Source organism: Mirounga leonina, unplaced genomic scaffold, assembly GCF_011800145.1.
Source record: "Mirounga leonina isolate KUSES-001 unplaced genomic scaffold, KU_Mleo_1.0 Mir_176, whole genome shotgun sequence".
NCBI lineage: Eukaryota > Metazoa > Chordata > Mammalia > Carnivora > Phocidae > Mirounga > Mirounga leonina.
Genome location: NW_023270454.1, coordinates 43,388,430 through 43,402,602, shown reverse-complemented (window position 1 = coordinate 43,402,602; position 14,173 = coordinate 43,388,430). Strand labels below are relative to the sequence as shown.

General features: G+C 42.7%; 1 protein-coding gene across 1 annotated transcript in view; it reads right to left on the bottom strand.

Annotated features, from left to right (window-relative positions):
• Window positions 1-835: 835 nt before the first annotated feature.
• RNF150 (ring finger protein 150) overlaps window positions 836-14,173 on the bottom strand; it is a 276,638-nt gene continuing 263,300 nt past the window's right edge. Inside the window, exon 7 of the mRNA XM_035023019.1 lies at window positions 836-2,680. Within this exon, the coding sequence (XP_034878910.1) occupies window positions 2,562-2,680 (119 nt within the window). The 3' untranslated portion in view covers window positions 836-2,561. The remainder of the gene's footprint in view (window positions 2,681-14,173) is intronic.

The following is a 14,173-nucleotide window of genomic DNA, read 5'->3' as shown; positions in this document are numbered from 1 at the left end:
GGTAAATGGAGAGCCTCCCAGGCTCAAGGGTTTTGTAGCAGAACCTCCTTGGGGTAAAGTCATAGGCCTCAGAGGCGTACATGGGCAACCAATTCCTGATTTACCTGGTCACCGGCAGGAAGAGACAACACTCATCAAATGGAGAACTATGCAGTCCAAAAGGCATTTTCTCTCCTGGGTATGGAATACAATTTGTATTTCTTTTGCTGTTGGATTATCCTTCTAATTCCATCTGACCTAAGTTAACACCCAAATGTGCTTCAGGTAGAGCTGACTGAAGGAGCACATGGTGTAACCCATGCTGACCAAGAACAAGAAACACCTTGAGATGAAGAATCCCACACCGAGGACTAGGATTTGAAGGTATCCAGAGATTACAAACTCTGTGACTAACAGTGGTTTTAAAACAAGGCAAAACAAAACCACTCTTACTTGGACTTCAACCTTGCATCATGTCGATATTCATTCTCAGCAACATAGGAGTGCTGAATCCCAGAAGCCATTAATGTCTGTTACGTGTCGAGGAACTGCCTCCCTAAGGTAGGAAGGCAGCTATATGTCATCCCCATTTGCCAAAACATGGAATCCCCCCCCCGCCCCATGCTCATTAGCAGTCTTAAGGCCAGAAGGAGCTTTGGCCATCATCTTGTGAAACTCCTTCATTTCACAGATGAGGGAGAAGGGAGAAGATGAGGCCCAGCAAACATGTGGCTCAGCCCCAGGACTCCTGCCCCCCTTGCCTGCCTTCGCACACTGACACTGGGTTTCATTACAGGACGTGTGAGACTCCCAGAGAGAGGTGAAATTTCTGAAGGTGGTAATCATTTTCCATGCCTTGCTGCCTACTTAGAAAGCATCAAATAGGAAATCATTAAAGATGGTGAAAAAAGAGCAACCAGTAGTCTGGCATCCACTCCCTTGACATCCACTGCATGTTTCAGCAGGGCAGCGGGGATTTACGACACAGCCCAACTCTGGTTTTTGGATGAGTATTAGTGTAATGAGGTGGAAAAGCCTCGTCAAAGATGTAAATACCTCAGTGAGAAAAGCTCTCCTTCTTAGTAACCCACGCAGCCGCGTCGCCTTCTTACAGAGGATGAGGTGATCCGTGATTGTCCAGGGAAACCGTTCACTACCTTAGTCATCTCTGCATCTGGACAGTCTAAATGTATTACAAAATTGCCCACTGAAAAAATAGCACATCTCTGTCATAGTTACAAAAAAAGAATAAAAACGTAAGTAGTTTAAAAATGCCAGTGGGTCTCAGTATCGATTGGATGCCTCTTTTCCTCTCCCTCTTTGTCTCTCTCCGTCAGGAGAAACTTGGTTCGCAAATTCCCATGCTGTACTTTTTAGATCAAGTGGTTTATCAAATCACACGTCCCTCCTCACTTGGTATTTAGATGTACTCGGGGAGCCCTGGGAAGCAATCTACTAAGGATTCCCCTAAGCCCTCCCTTGAGGTCTGGTGAGGTTTAACAGAAGTGTGTTGGGATTAAGGTAAAACCCTGGCACTCCCTCAGCCCCCACTGTGTTGGACACTGGGCTCCCAGAGGATTGGGTCTCTTCTGAAGCCTCCATTGCCTGCAGAAGCCACTTGTGGAGGGAAAAAAAGACTGTTCTAGCCTTGGGGAGACCAAGACCACAGACATTTTTGCTTTTGCGAAGAACATGTGGTATCTGGTCTTAAAACTGGGCTTGCAGTCCTAGCTACAAGCCCTACAGTCAGTCATGAAGAACAGCGCTACAGCCCTGGAGGGGGACTTCGGAGTTTGGAATTTCAGTCAAAGTCTTTAAGATCCAGGCAAAAATGAAGCTTCTTTCTCACGTCACGTGGGCCATTAACAGAGCCAGGCAAGTGGAAACCAGCGTGATGTGGCTGTAAATAATTAGTAGCCTCAGCAGAGTCAGAGCTTAGTGCTAGGGTCTCTGGCAGCTAGGATCTTTAAGATCCACTTAAAAGAATTTAGATTCTTAAGGAAAGCTGGCCTTAGACTATTTCAGGGTGCTGAGGCACTTCCCAAAGCCATGCACACTTCATGCTGAGAGGTCATGGCCATTCATCTCAGAGATGGCGTGTACAAACTGATCATAGCAGGAACTGGTGCTTCGAAACAGAACTCTCTACAAAAGCTGGAGTCAACCAAAGGGGTGGACATCATGTAAACTGCACACAGTCTTTAAAAAGAAACTGCCAAAGAAATCAAACCACATTCCCCAAACAACAAAACAAGACCTGGAAGAAAAGGAAATAAAACTAAGAAGCCCTAAATGTGTCCTGTCTGTTTTAGGAGCTTCTGAAGTGTGTGTGTCTACAAGGACATGGGAGGGAAAATCAGCTTTCGACTTCTCAGCTGCCAAGGCCGTGGACTGTTGTACAGATGGAGAGACGGCTTCCTGATTAACATGACTTTGGATATTGCTTTCATTACCATTCTTGAGCCGAGCGCCGTGGAGTTACCAAGTGGTTCTGGAGGTGTGTGTAGCCGGTCCAATTCTTGAGGTTCTCCTCCCTTCCTTCCCCTGGGGTCCTACCATCCCTTTGTTCTATAGTCACCGTTTCAAGACTTGACCTCTTCACAGTCTTGGTCAGTGGAAAGGTCTACATCAGATAGTCCAACTTCCATGGCCATAATCAGCGAGATGTCAGAATCACTGCTTACAGCTGGTTCCTGCTCACCTGGGAGGAGAAAGCAAAGTTCATGGTGAACACTGAACTATGTTTTTGGAGGCTGGTTATTTTAATACAATTGTCTTTAGGAACATTTCTTTGATGGCCGAGAGAAGGTATTAGAAAAATTGGCTATTTTGTAAAACAAAAACAAAAACTAGGTAGAGCCTTATCTCACACGATAGCCCAAAATAAATTCTAAATAGGTCAAAAAGTTAAATGTAAAGAAGAAACTAATATAGCTAGAAGAAGATATATCTTATAAGTATATATCTAAGTAGGAAAATATCTAATATATCAAAGTAGGGCAAGAAACTCTATGTGGAAAAGCAGTTGAGCAATTCACAGAACAGACTGATAAATGTGCATAAAATTCAAAAAATATTAAAAACATGAAAGATAAGATTAAAAGGCATATATCAAACTTGAAATATTTGTGAACATTTCACAAAGGGCTGCATTTTCAACATATAGCTTTGAAATCAGTATGAAAAACTAACCAGAAAAATGGGCACAGGTTGCTATTAGAGAGCAATACAAGATAAATGACCAATAAACTATAAGGTAAAAATGAGCTACTTTTTTTTTTTTTTAATAAAACTTCTCTCTTGAAGAAACACAGCATTACACTGAGGCAGGTACTTTGATATTACTGCATGTAGAACCGTGCCATTTTCACTCAGTAATTTCATTTCCAGACTTTATCATAGAGAAATAGCCATGCAAAAATATTCACTGAAGCATTATTTATAGCAGCAAAACACCTCAAGTAACAAAGTCCAACAATATAGAATACCTGAGGAAAGTGTGTTACTTCTAGAACACAATCTTCTTGCTGTAACAACTAAAGTAACATTTCCAAAGAACTTCTAGTTACATAAGAAAATGCTCACAGTATTCTTCTAAGTGAAAACTGAAGTGTTCAAAGCTTTATATGCAGTGAGGCTTAGAGAGAAAATTAACAAGAAGCAAGAGAAAGTTAACTAGAAGCAAGGAAGCCAAAAATGCTAGTCGGAGTTGTCTCAAGTTTTGGGATTTACATTCATTTTCTTTAAAAAATTTTTTTTTCAGTTTTACTTCCAAACATTCTGCAATGAACAAATATCATTTATTCACTCAAGACATAGTGAGTCCCCACTATGTACAAAGGACTGGGCTAGATGTGAGGGACCTAGGTAAGAGCAAGACAATTCCTGTCTTCAAGGAGCTTACTGTCTAGTAGGCAGGCACACCATGAGACAGGCAATCACAACACAGTGGGATATGCATGATTGCTGGAAGATGCAGCTGGTGTTATAGGAGCAGGTAAGAGGGCTATGTGACCGACTCCTGAGTCAGAAGGCTTCCCATCGGGTGTAACGTCTACACTGAGTCCTCAAGGAGAACTCGCATTCTAGCCAGATGATTAAGAAGGAAGCATCTCTTAGCACTAGCAATAGTATGTATGGATAGTTATGTCTGAGCATGATAGGGAGCCTTGTACAGATGGACATTAGATCACATTTAAATATGACTGGAATGCAAGGTCAAGCCAGGGACTCTGAAGGGAGACTGAGGTGCTCAGCTGCATAAAAGGCAGCTTTAAAACCAAAAGACCTTGCATGTCCCATTATCCTGTTGAAGAAACACGTAATTAGAAGACCGGCAAAATGTCGAAGTACTGAAGAAGCTGGTGGTTATAATACTTTTGCTCTGATAATCACTGATATAATTTATTTCCTGTTGAGGTACAGTTAAAGAGTTAAAGAGCATATATGAGTTTTATGAAAGATGTAAATTCTTTTTTTAAGTTTAAATTCAGTTTACTTAACATACAGTATTATTAGTTTCAGAGATAATTTAGTGATTCATCAATTACATATAACACCCAGTGCTCATTACATCAAGTGCCCTCCTTAATGCCCATTATCCTGTTACCCCATCCCTCCACCCAACTCCCCTCCAGCAACCCTGTTTGTTTCCTACAGTTAAGAGTCTCTTATGGTTTATCTCCCTGTTTTCATCTTTTTTCCCCTTCCTGTCTGCTATGTTCATCTGTTTTGTTTCTTAAATTCGACATTTGAGTGAAATCATATAATTGTCTTTCACTGACTGACTTATTTTGCTTAGCCTAATACCCTCTAGTTCCATCCACATCATTGCAAATGGCAAGATTTCATTCTTTTTGATGGCTGAGTAGTATTCCATTATATATATACACCACATCTTCTTTATCCATTCACCTGTCAATGGACATCTGGGCTCCTTCCACAGTTTGGCTATTGTGGATACTGCTGCTATAAACATTGGGGTGCAGGTGCTCCTTCGAATCACTATGTTGTATCCTTTGGATAAATACCCAGTAGTGCAATTGCTGGGTCATAGGGTAGCTCTATTTTTAACTTTTTTTTTTTTTTAAAGATTTTATTTATTTATTTGTCAGAGAGAGACATAGCGAGAGAGGGAACACAAGCAGGGGGAGTGGGAGAGGGAGAAGCAGGCTTCCTGCTAAGCAGGGAGCCCGATGCGGGGCTTGATCCCAGGACCCTGGGTTCATGACCTGAGCCAAAGGCAGACGCTCAATGACTGAGCCACCCAGGTGCCCCTATTTTTAACTTTTTGAGCAACCTCCATACTGTCTTCCAGAGTGGCTGCACCAGCTTGCATTTCCACCAACAGTGTAAGAAGGTTGTCCTTTCTTCACATCCTTGCTAACATCTGTTGTTTCCTGAGTTGTTAATTATAGCCATTCTGACTGGTGTGTGGTGGTATCTCGTGGTTTGGATTTGTATTTCCCTGATGCTGAGTGATGCTGAGCATTTTTTTATGTGAAAAGACAGTGAATTCTTTTTTTTAAAGATTTTTTATTTATTTATTTGAGAGAGAGAGAATGAGAGAGAGCACATGAGAGGGGGGAGGGTCAGAGGGAGAAGCAGACTCCCTGCCGAGCAGGGAGCCCAAGACAGTGAATTCTTAAGATGCTTAAAAGGAAACAAACAGAACTAACACAGAGTTATGGCCTTAAGAATCAGCTTGAGGGGCGCCTGGGTGGCTCAGTCATTAAGCGTCTGCCTTCGGCTCAGGTCATGATCTCGGGGTCCTGGGATCGAGCCCCACATCGGGCTCCCTGCTCAGCCGGGAGCCTGCTTCTCCCGCTCCCCCTGCTTGTGTTCCCTCTCTAGCTGTCTCTCTCTCTCTGTCAAACAAATAAATAAAATCTTAAAAAAAAAAAAAAAGAATCAGCTTGAGAGAAATGGGCTGTTTCACAGGGCTATATCCAACCTAAAGACTGAGCTCTACTAGGTTTCCTAGGCCCATAAATGCATGAGGTTCACAGAAACAGATCAATGGCTAGAATAAGACTCTGGAAGCAGCTCTTGGCAGATAGAGGTATTTAGTATTTGAAAACGGGGGCGCTCCACAAAAAATAAAACTAGTCATTTAGGGAAAAAAAGGCAAAATTGGATCCCTGCCCCACACCTCTCAACAAAGTACATACTCGGCTGGCGAGTACGTGTGTCTAGACCTATATTTATAACTACGTCTGCACTACGTCTGTGTCCGTACCTGTAGCCCATTTTTAATTTATTTATTTTAATTGTGCGCACGCACTTCCTCTGCTCCAGAGCCGTCTGGCACTTTCAATCTCTGACTTCTGGGGAATTCTTTTTGCAAACTGGGATGGTTCTCCCTTCCCTCATGGCTGCTTTGCATTTGTTTTCTCCGCAGGGCCCTGGCTTGCTGCTGTGCAGGCTATGCTCAGCACCACTCCAGAGAAAGCCTTCACTTTGGAGTCGGGGTAAGCAGTGTCCACTAGATTGGGACAGTGCACAACCTGCACAGCTGGACACAGGAGCTCGCTCTGTTTCTCAGATCCACAAAGTCCCTGGCCCTTCATCCATTTTTTTCCAGTTGCCCAGATCTTGTTATTGTCTTTTTACCTTTTCCCTGGCCATGTTGGTCTACACCTTACAAAATCCCTTTGCTATAGTTTATGTGGGGTTTTAGGAGAGGCTGGAAGTAGTTTCATATGTTCAGTCTACTCGTTTCCCTCAGCACTCTCCTAAAGCATCACTTCTACAAGGAGAAATAGATATAATTAAAATTATATGCACGAGAACTGGGAACCCATTTCACTTCATGAGACTGTATTCTAGTCTCAGCTATATAACTACACATGTTACTTTGTCTAAGTCACTCTGTCCTCTAGGGCTAAAGTTTCGTTGTCTATAAAATGAGTCTGGACTGGGTATCTCAGAGTCCTTTCCAGTTGTTACAGTTTGTACCTGCATATGTTGATGTCACCCTAGCACGGTGCTGCTACACGCTGCTTTCGCAATGAATATTTACTAGAACTCCCACTGAGGAACAAAGTTATAAGCCTTTCTTTTTGCACAACCCTCCAAATTATTGTTTGTTCTTGAAAACAGTCTTTTCTTAATACAAAAGGGTCTGTTTGTTGTATATTTAATACAAGTATATACTAAATGGGAGAATTCACTATTTGAGGTGTAGTGAAAGCTGAATTATTCTTATTCCTGGAGATAAAAAATGAGGGTTATATTATAGAGATATAATCTCTATTTTTTTTTTCCCACAATGGTCCATGAACTAATTCAGCTCATGAGCAGCGAAAATTTTCAGCTCACAGTTATACTGTCAGTCAACCAAGGAGCTCATCATGGAGTGGTTCTATGCCTTTCATAAATATCTAGTTAGAAGAAAAACTAAAGGCGGCCCACATGAAGGGCTGATTAGTCAGAGTTCTATAAAGACAGCTCCATGTACCTGCACTGGCAGGTTCTCACCTTCACTCCTGGCTTTTCAAGCCACTGGCCTCAGCAGATTCTATGGACTCATTCTCACTGTGGTGTTTTCTAAGTTGGACCTTGTGAATCGAAAGAAAGAAAGGCCATGGGGACTGATGGAACTATGGCTGCTGAATTCATGATGCTAGTTTGGAAACTGACCGTCCCGCACAGCTCCAGGCAAAGATGAATTCGAATCAATGAAATCAGATACTTGCCAAAAAGTGGTTCAGTTTTTACGATGTAGCATTGCATCAAGCATAGCATCTAATCATTTTCCATTTCAAAACTTAAAAAAAAAATGATCTGAAGACATTTGAAGTTATTTTTTTACTCTGTCCTGTGTTTTTAATTGAACTTCGTTTGCTCCATAATTTTTAAAAGCAGGGCTTTATCTTTTAATTAAGGCAGATGTTTTACTTTGAGGCCACAATAATACAAATGAAACCCACTCTCACTAAAACATTTAGAAGGTTCTCTGTAGGTGGTACTAATTGGGGAGTGTGAAGTAGCTATTAACAATATAAATGTTCACCGAATGTTACCTCCTTCCCTGCAAAAGCTGATATAAAAGGAATGCAGAAATAACACTGGCCTTTACTGAATCCTCACAACAACCCTTTGATGTAGGTATCTTGACTCCTGTTTTACAGATGAAAAAAAAAATACTCACAGTCCACTGGATGCAGTACTATTATACCTACTTGACATACTTTCTTCTCCTGGTTTTCATGCATTGTAAAGACATGGAGAGAACGGAAACAAAGAGTGATAGGATCCACTTAATATTTTAAAAGTTCACTCTTGCTGTTAAGTGAAGAACAGATCAGTAGGACAAAGGGTGGAGGGAATCTGGGGGGAACCACTGCAGCCAAAAAGATGAAATGTGATGATGGCTCAGTACGGCAGCAGGGATGGAGCTAAGGAAACACACTGAAGAAATATTTTAGAAGGAGGATATACCGAAAGGTGATGGGCTGGGCAAGGGCAGCAAGAGAGGAGAAAGTAGAGGATGACCCCCACATTTCTTGAGCAATACAGGTACCATTTACTGGGCAGGAGGAACTGGAAGATGAACTGGTGGGGAGAGATCAAGAGTTCAGTTGTGGGCACCTGGGTGGCTCAGTCGTTAAGCAGCTGCCTTCAGCTCAGGTCATGATCCGGGGGTCCTGGGATCGAGCCCTGCATTGGGCTCCCTGCTCGGCGGGAAGCCTGCTTCTCCCTCTCCCACTCCCCCTGCTTGTGTTCCTGCTCTCGCTATCTCTCTCTCTCTCTGTCAAATAAATAAAAAAATCTTAAAAAAAAAAAAAGTTCAGTTGTGCGTGCGCCATGTTTGAGACGCCCGTGAGATGCGCAAAGGGAGATGTGGGGTCGGCAGCTAGATACTGGAGTCTGGAGGACAATACATGAAGTGAGAGGCTTCAGCAGTTTGAAACCAGGAGAGTAGATGAGGTGTTTTCAGCAAAAGATTATAGAGAAAACACCAGGGGCAGAGCTCCACAGAACACCGAAACCTACTGCCAAAGACTCAAACTCATGCCGCCAACATGATTTGTCTGGCCTGCACCATGTTTTCTTTTAAAGTATGAATTAGTTACCAATATTTAAATGTCAGGATATTTTACGTACACATTTAGATTTGAAATTTGTCTTGGAAAAAGAAATATCTGGCAATATATGCCCAATTCCCAGGATGAAATCATTGAGGGGAACAGAGTAAGGGCTGCCCTGAGTAGCTCAAGGCAAAGAGGCTCTGGGTCCCCACAGCTGTCCAACAGTCTGCTGCCCTGGTTCGTGGTACTTGGCCCACGTAGATAATATCAATTGAAACCTCATATTTGGGGGGGGCAGAAGAACACCAGAGGAGGGCAAGTCCCAAAAGAGCCTGAAAATGGCCAGAGAATACTGTGCCATTGATTCATTTCCTTCTTTGCTTTTAAACATACTCGGTTTTACCTTCTTTATAGGCACTGACTCACAATTAACAATCCATACCCAAGGAAATGAAGTACTGTGAGTATTACTGATTTGGTTGGGTGGGTTTTAAGGCTAACCCTGTCATCTAATTCACAGTTTTGAGTGTCTTTATCACAGCATTAATGGGCATCTGATGAGATGGTGGGCAGAAAATACTCCATTTTAAATGGAGCTTTGTAACCTATTTTCTTGACCCATTACCTACTGCTTTCATACATTTCCATACTTAATTGTAAGTAAAATCCAGCAGTAGCCTCAGCATGGTTAACCAAAAAATTCTTAGTGTTGGGATTTATTCCATTTAATCCATAAATTATTAATATCTTTGGTTTATCTCTTTCTTAATATATAAGAAAGTTACCTAAAGACTCAGTTTCCCTTTGTGAAATGGGCATTGCAGTTGTAGTTCTGCTGTGGTATAAAGTGTGCCCGGATGACCAAGTTCCCTCCTGAGAATAGAAGACCCTGAGATCTGCCTCATCCAGTGTTGGGCATACCTGGCCCATCCCTGGCCCTTCCCTGGCCCTTGTCAACATTCCCATTTCAGAATCCCACCATGCTCCTTCAGAAATAGGCACTTGGCAGATGTCTGTAGCACTGAAATTGAACTGAAGTTCCTCTCTGGCCATGTAGGGCTCAAGTTTTGTTATTTTATTAGCTAATAACAATCTTAATGCTTATTGAGTACTTGGTACATACCCGGGATTACACTAAGTATTTAAACAGATTGTCTAATTTAATATTCAAAATCAACCTATGATATAGTATTATTTCTAGTTTCGGGGCACCTGGGTGGCTCAGTTGGTTAAGCGACTGCCTTCGGCTCAGGTCATGGTCCTGGAGTACCGGGATCGAGTCCCGCATCGGGCTCCCTGCTCAGGGGGAGTCTGCTTCTCCCTCTGACCCTCCCCCCTCTCATGTACTCGCTCTCTCTCATTCTCTCTCTCTCAAATAAATAAATAAAATCTTAAAAAAAAAAAAAAAAAAAAGAAAAGTTAAAAACCTCCTGAGCTTACACTCCAAGTAAGACTTGGAAGTAGAATTTGAACCTAGATCGGACTCCAGGGTCCATGAACTTGACCATATCTATACTTTTGAGGTGAGATTCTTAACCTGAGGATTAGCGGACTTGCAGGGGCATCCAGGTACCTAAAATTCCATACGTGCTTATATGCTTATATGGATATATACATTTTTCTGGTAAGAGGATTGCTTTCACTAGATTCTCGCAGAACCACAAAAAGGCTAAGAACCATTCACTGAAGAGATTTCGCACCCTGGGTGACTTGGAGGACACACTGCTGTATGCAATAAGAGTGGCTTGCCTTTCTTTTTAATGTATTTTTTGTTTTACATTTCACTGACTATCTGTTCTATTAATTTGACATGACACTTTTCATATGAAGTCACTGCTTTCCTACTTGATTCTTTATGGTGGTTATTCAAAGCTAAAGCAGAGGGCGCCTGGGTGGCCCAGATGGTTAAGCGTCTGCCTTCGGCTCAGGTCATGATCCCAGGGTCCTGGGATCGAGTCCCGCATCGGGCTCCCTGCTCCTTGGGAGCCTGCTTCTCCCTCTGCCTCTCTCTCTCTCTCTCTCTCTCTCTCTGTCTCTCATGAATAAATAAATAAAATCCTAAAAAAAAAAAAAAAGCTAAAGCAGAACATTATCCCTCCCAGATGAGCTTTGATATTTGCTGCCTGTCTTCCGAAAGAAGGTACAGAACAGCTGCAGGCTGGAGTAAGTCCTCCTCTGTTAAGAATTAACAAACCCTGCCCTCAGAGTAAGTGTTCTCTGTGCTCAGAGAAAGTAAGATGGTGATGAATATAATCCCCCAGGTGTCCTGATTCTCCAGGAGGTCTGGTGTTACATGCTGGGAGCTGCTCTGCATCACATAAAAGCTTATTTTTTCCCATGTACTTGAAAAATAAGGTTTCAAAGAAAAATGGCACCCTTCCGTCCACTGCTACCAATGTTTCTCTTCTTGAAAATAAGACATCATTCCCAATCACCCCTGTATGATGCAAGGGCACCATAGGAGGGGGGCTCAACCAGACTGGCTGGCTTACAACATTATCTTTTCATCTCTTCCCAGAAGTGAGCTTTCTTGAGGCTGGGGCACTGCCTACGTACTCCCTGTCATAATCTTAGTGGGTAAGTTAATCCGACTTCAGATGCAGTGTTTTCAATAAGGAAACAGGTTCCTTTCGCAGGGATTCCTTGCCTTATCTCTTTTGCCTAACAAGAATTTCTGAGGAGATAAACTTCTGATTTGGTTTAAATTTTCCCTCTCAGGAGGGGCTTCTGTTGTGAGAACGGCAGGCCTGAGGGCCACTTTCCTCAGAGGCTGGGCAATAATATTAATAACGACAGCTCCAATGTATTATCTCCTTCCTACATGCCTCACAGTGACATTCTGAAGTAGGTGCCCAACGACTGCTACACATTTTACGGGTGAAGCCAACTTGTCCAAAATCAAGTGCACAGAAAGGGGGCAGAAATGGAATCCTCACCCGAGCCCATGATATTGACAACCATGCCATTCTGGAACGGCAGAGCTGCCGGATTTTTATGTGACGGCTAAGCTGTTCTTACAGACAACACTTGGCCACCTTTGGGAACTAAGCATCCCAGGGCTACAATATAAGTTTTTCCATCTGGCTAAGTGACTTCGAAATTGTTCAGATACAATCAGCGCTTTTGCCTTTTTAAGATCTTGCTCCATAATGATATAAATATATGCATGTTGAGATCAAATCAGAAAAGTCCTTTCTTCCCTCTCAGATGGGAAGGTTTAAAGCATTATTTCCTTTTTAAAGATTTTATTTATTTATTTGACAGAGACAGAGAGAGACACCGAGAGAGGGAACACAAGCAGGGGGAGTGGGAGAGGGAGAAGCAGGCTTCCCGCGGAGCAGGGAGCCCGATGCGGGACTTGATCCCAGGACCCCGGGATCATGACCTGAGCCGAAGGCAGACGCTTAACGACTGAGCCACCCAGGCGCCCCTAAAGCATTATTTTTATGTGGACTTGGTGAGGGAGAATTCCCAGGAAGCATAAGCTTCGTATATAAATACGAAGTAAGATCACATCACTATGATTTCACTTTGCTTTTATCTCATCATCACTGGCTTTCTTTCCTTGTGACACTTCACCCAGGAGCGAAATGATTTCGTCCAGTTGCTCAAACTCCTTATGGATTTCATTAACAGTTCATTCATTGAGTAATTCCTCACTAAGTGCCAAAAGAAGGGACAATGTGACTTGCGATAGTTTTATATTAGTTTGTGCAGGAAGGGATGCAAAACCTAGTGAACATTTATTAACATTATTAATAGCTATTTTACAATTCCCAACTAGTAATACCTACAGAAAACCTTAAGCATTAAGCGCAGTATCTGATATATGGAAGGCTCTCAATAAATGTGAATTGGAATGAAAAAAAGTAAAAAAAAGGGCAAGCTGCTAGATAGATTTAGAGAGAGAGGCAAATATACAGACTTACCCATTTTTACAGTTGTATAAAATTATCTATAGACTTCATTTATTCATTCATTAATTTATTTAATCACTCTTTTATTCAATGGGTATTTACTGAACACTTCATTAGGTAGGCACCCATACTGGAGATGAGCTGTGGAGGAAATAAAGATGAACTAAAACAGACTCTACCTTTAAGTTGAATTTGATCTAGTAAAAGAGATCAGACTACCTACATAAGTTTAATCCAAGGTGATATATGCTACAGGTGGGTGGTACAAATAAAATGCTCAAGAAACAGAGGGGTGGGGAGAATTTTGCCTCCAACTGGGTAACCAAAGGGGTTCATGAAGTAGGTCACAGGTAAACCAGTGGTGAGATCTAACTGGTACTGGGAAGTATGGGGAGGAGGGAAAATGGTATTCCTTTCAGGGGAACCAGCATGACTAGGTGTCATCATGTCAAGGCATGTGGATTGGACTGTAGCTTCGGATATGGACAATGATAAGCTATGTGCCAGAAGTAGCTTGTAGGTACTCTGCGCCCCTCCTGCCCTCTCCTGGTTCATGGGGAGCTAGAAGGCTGGGCACTGCATTTCCCAGACTCCTTTGCCAGCTGGCTTATGTGAGGTTCTGCCAAGGAGATTGGAAGGCAGGAGGAGGAGGGAAGCTACCACACTTCTGGTTCGGGTTGTGGGTTCCAGAACTGTTGGGAGCGGTTTCAGCAGAATCAGAATGGGGAGGGATATGAGTTCCTAGTTAGCCTCAACGCTGGTGGCTTCCCCAGCAGAAGCAAGACAGCTCTGACAACATCAGAATAGTGGATGCACACTCAGGAGCTCTCGGTAACACCACTGGATAAACTTTTATTTATATTTTTTGTAAATCAACTTTATTGAAGCATAATTCACCTACAATAAATTGCATCTGTTTCAAGTGTATAATTTGGGGCACCTGGCTGGCTCAGTCAGTAGAGTGTGTCACTCTGGATCTCAGGGTCATGAGTTTGAGCCCCATGTTATTTTTTTTTTAAAGATTTTATTTATTTATTTATTTGACAGACACAGCAAGAGAGGGAACACAAGCAGGGGGAGAGGGAGAGGGAGAAGCAGGCTTCCCGCCGAGCAGGGAGCCCGATGCGGGCCTCGATCCCAGGACCCTGGGATCATGACCTGAGCCGAAGGCAGACACCTAACGACTGAGCCACCCAGACGCCCCTGAGCCCCATGTTATACGTTGAGCCTATTTGAAATTAAAAA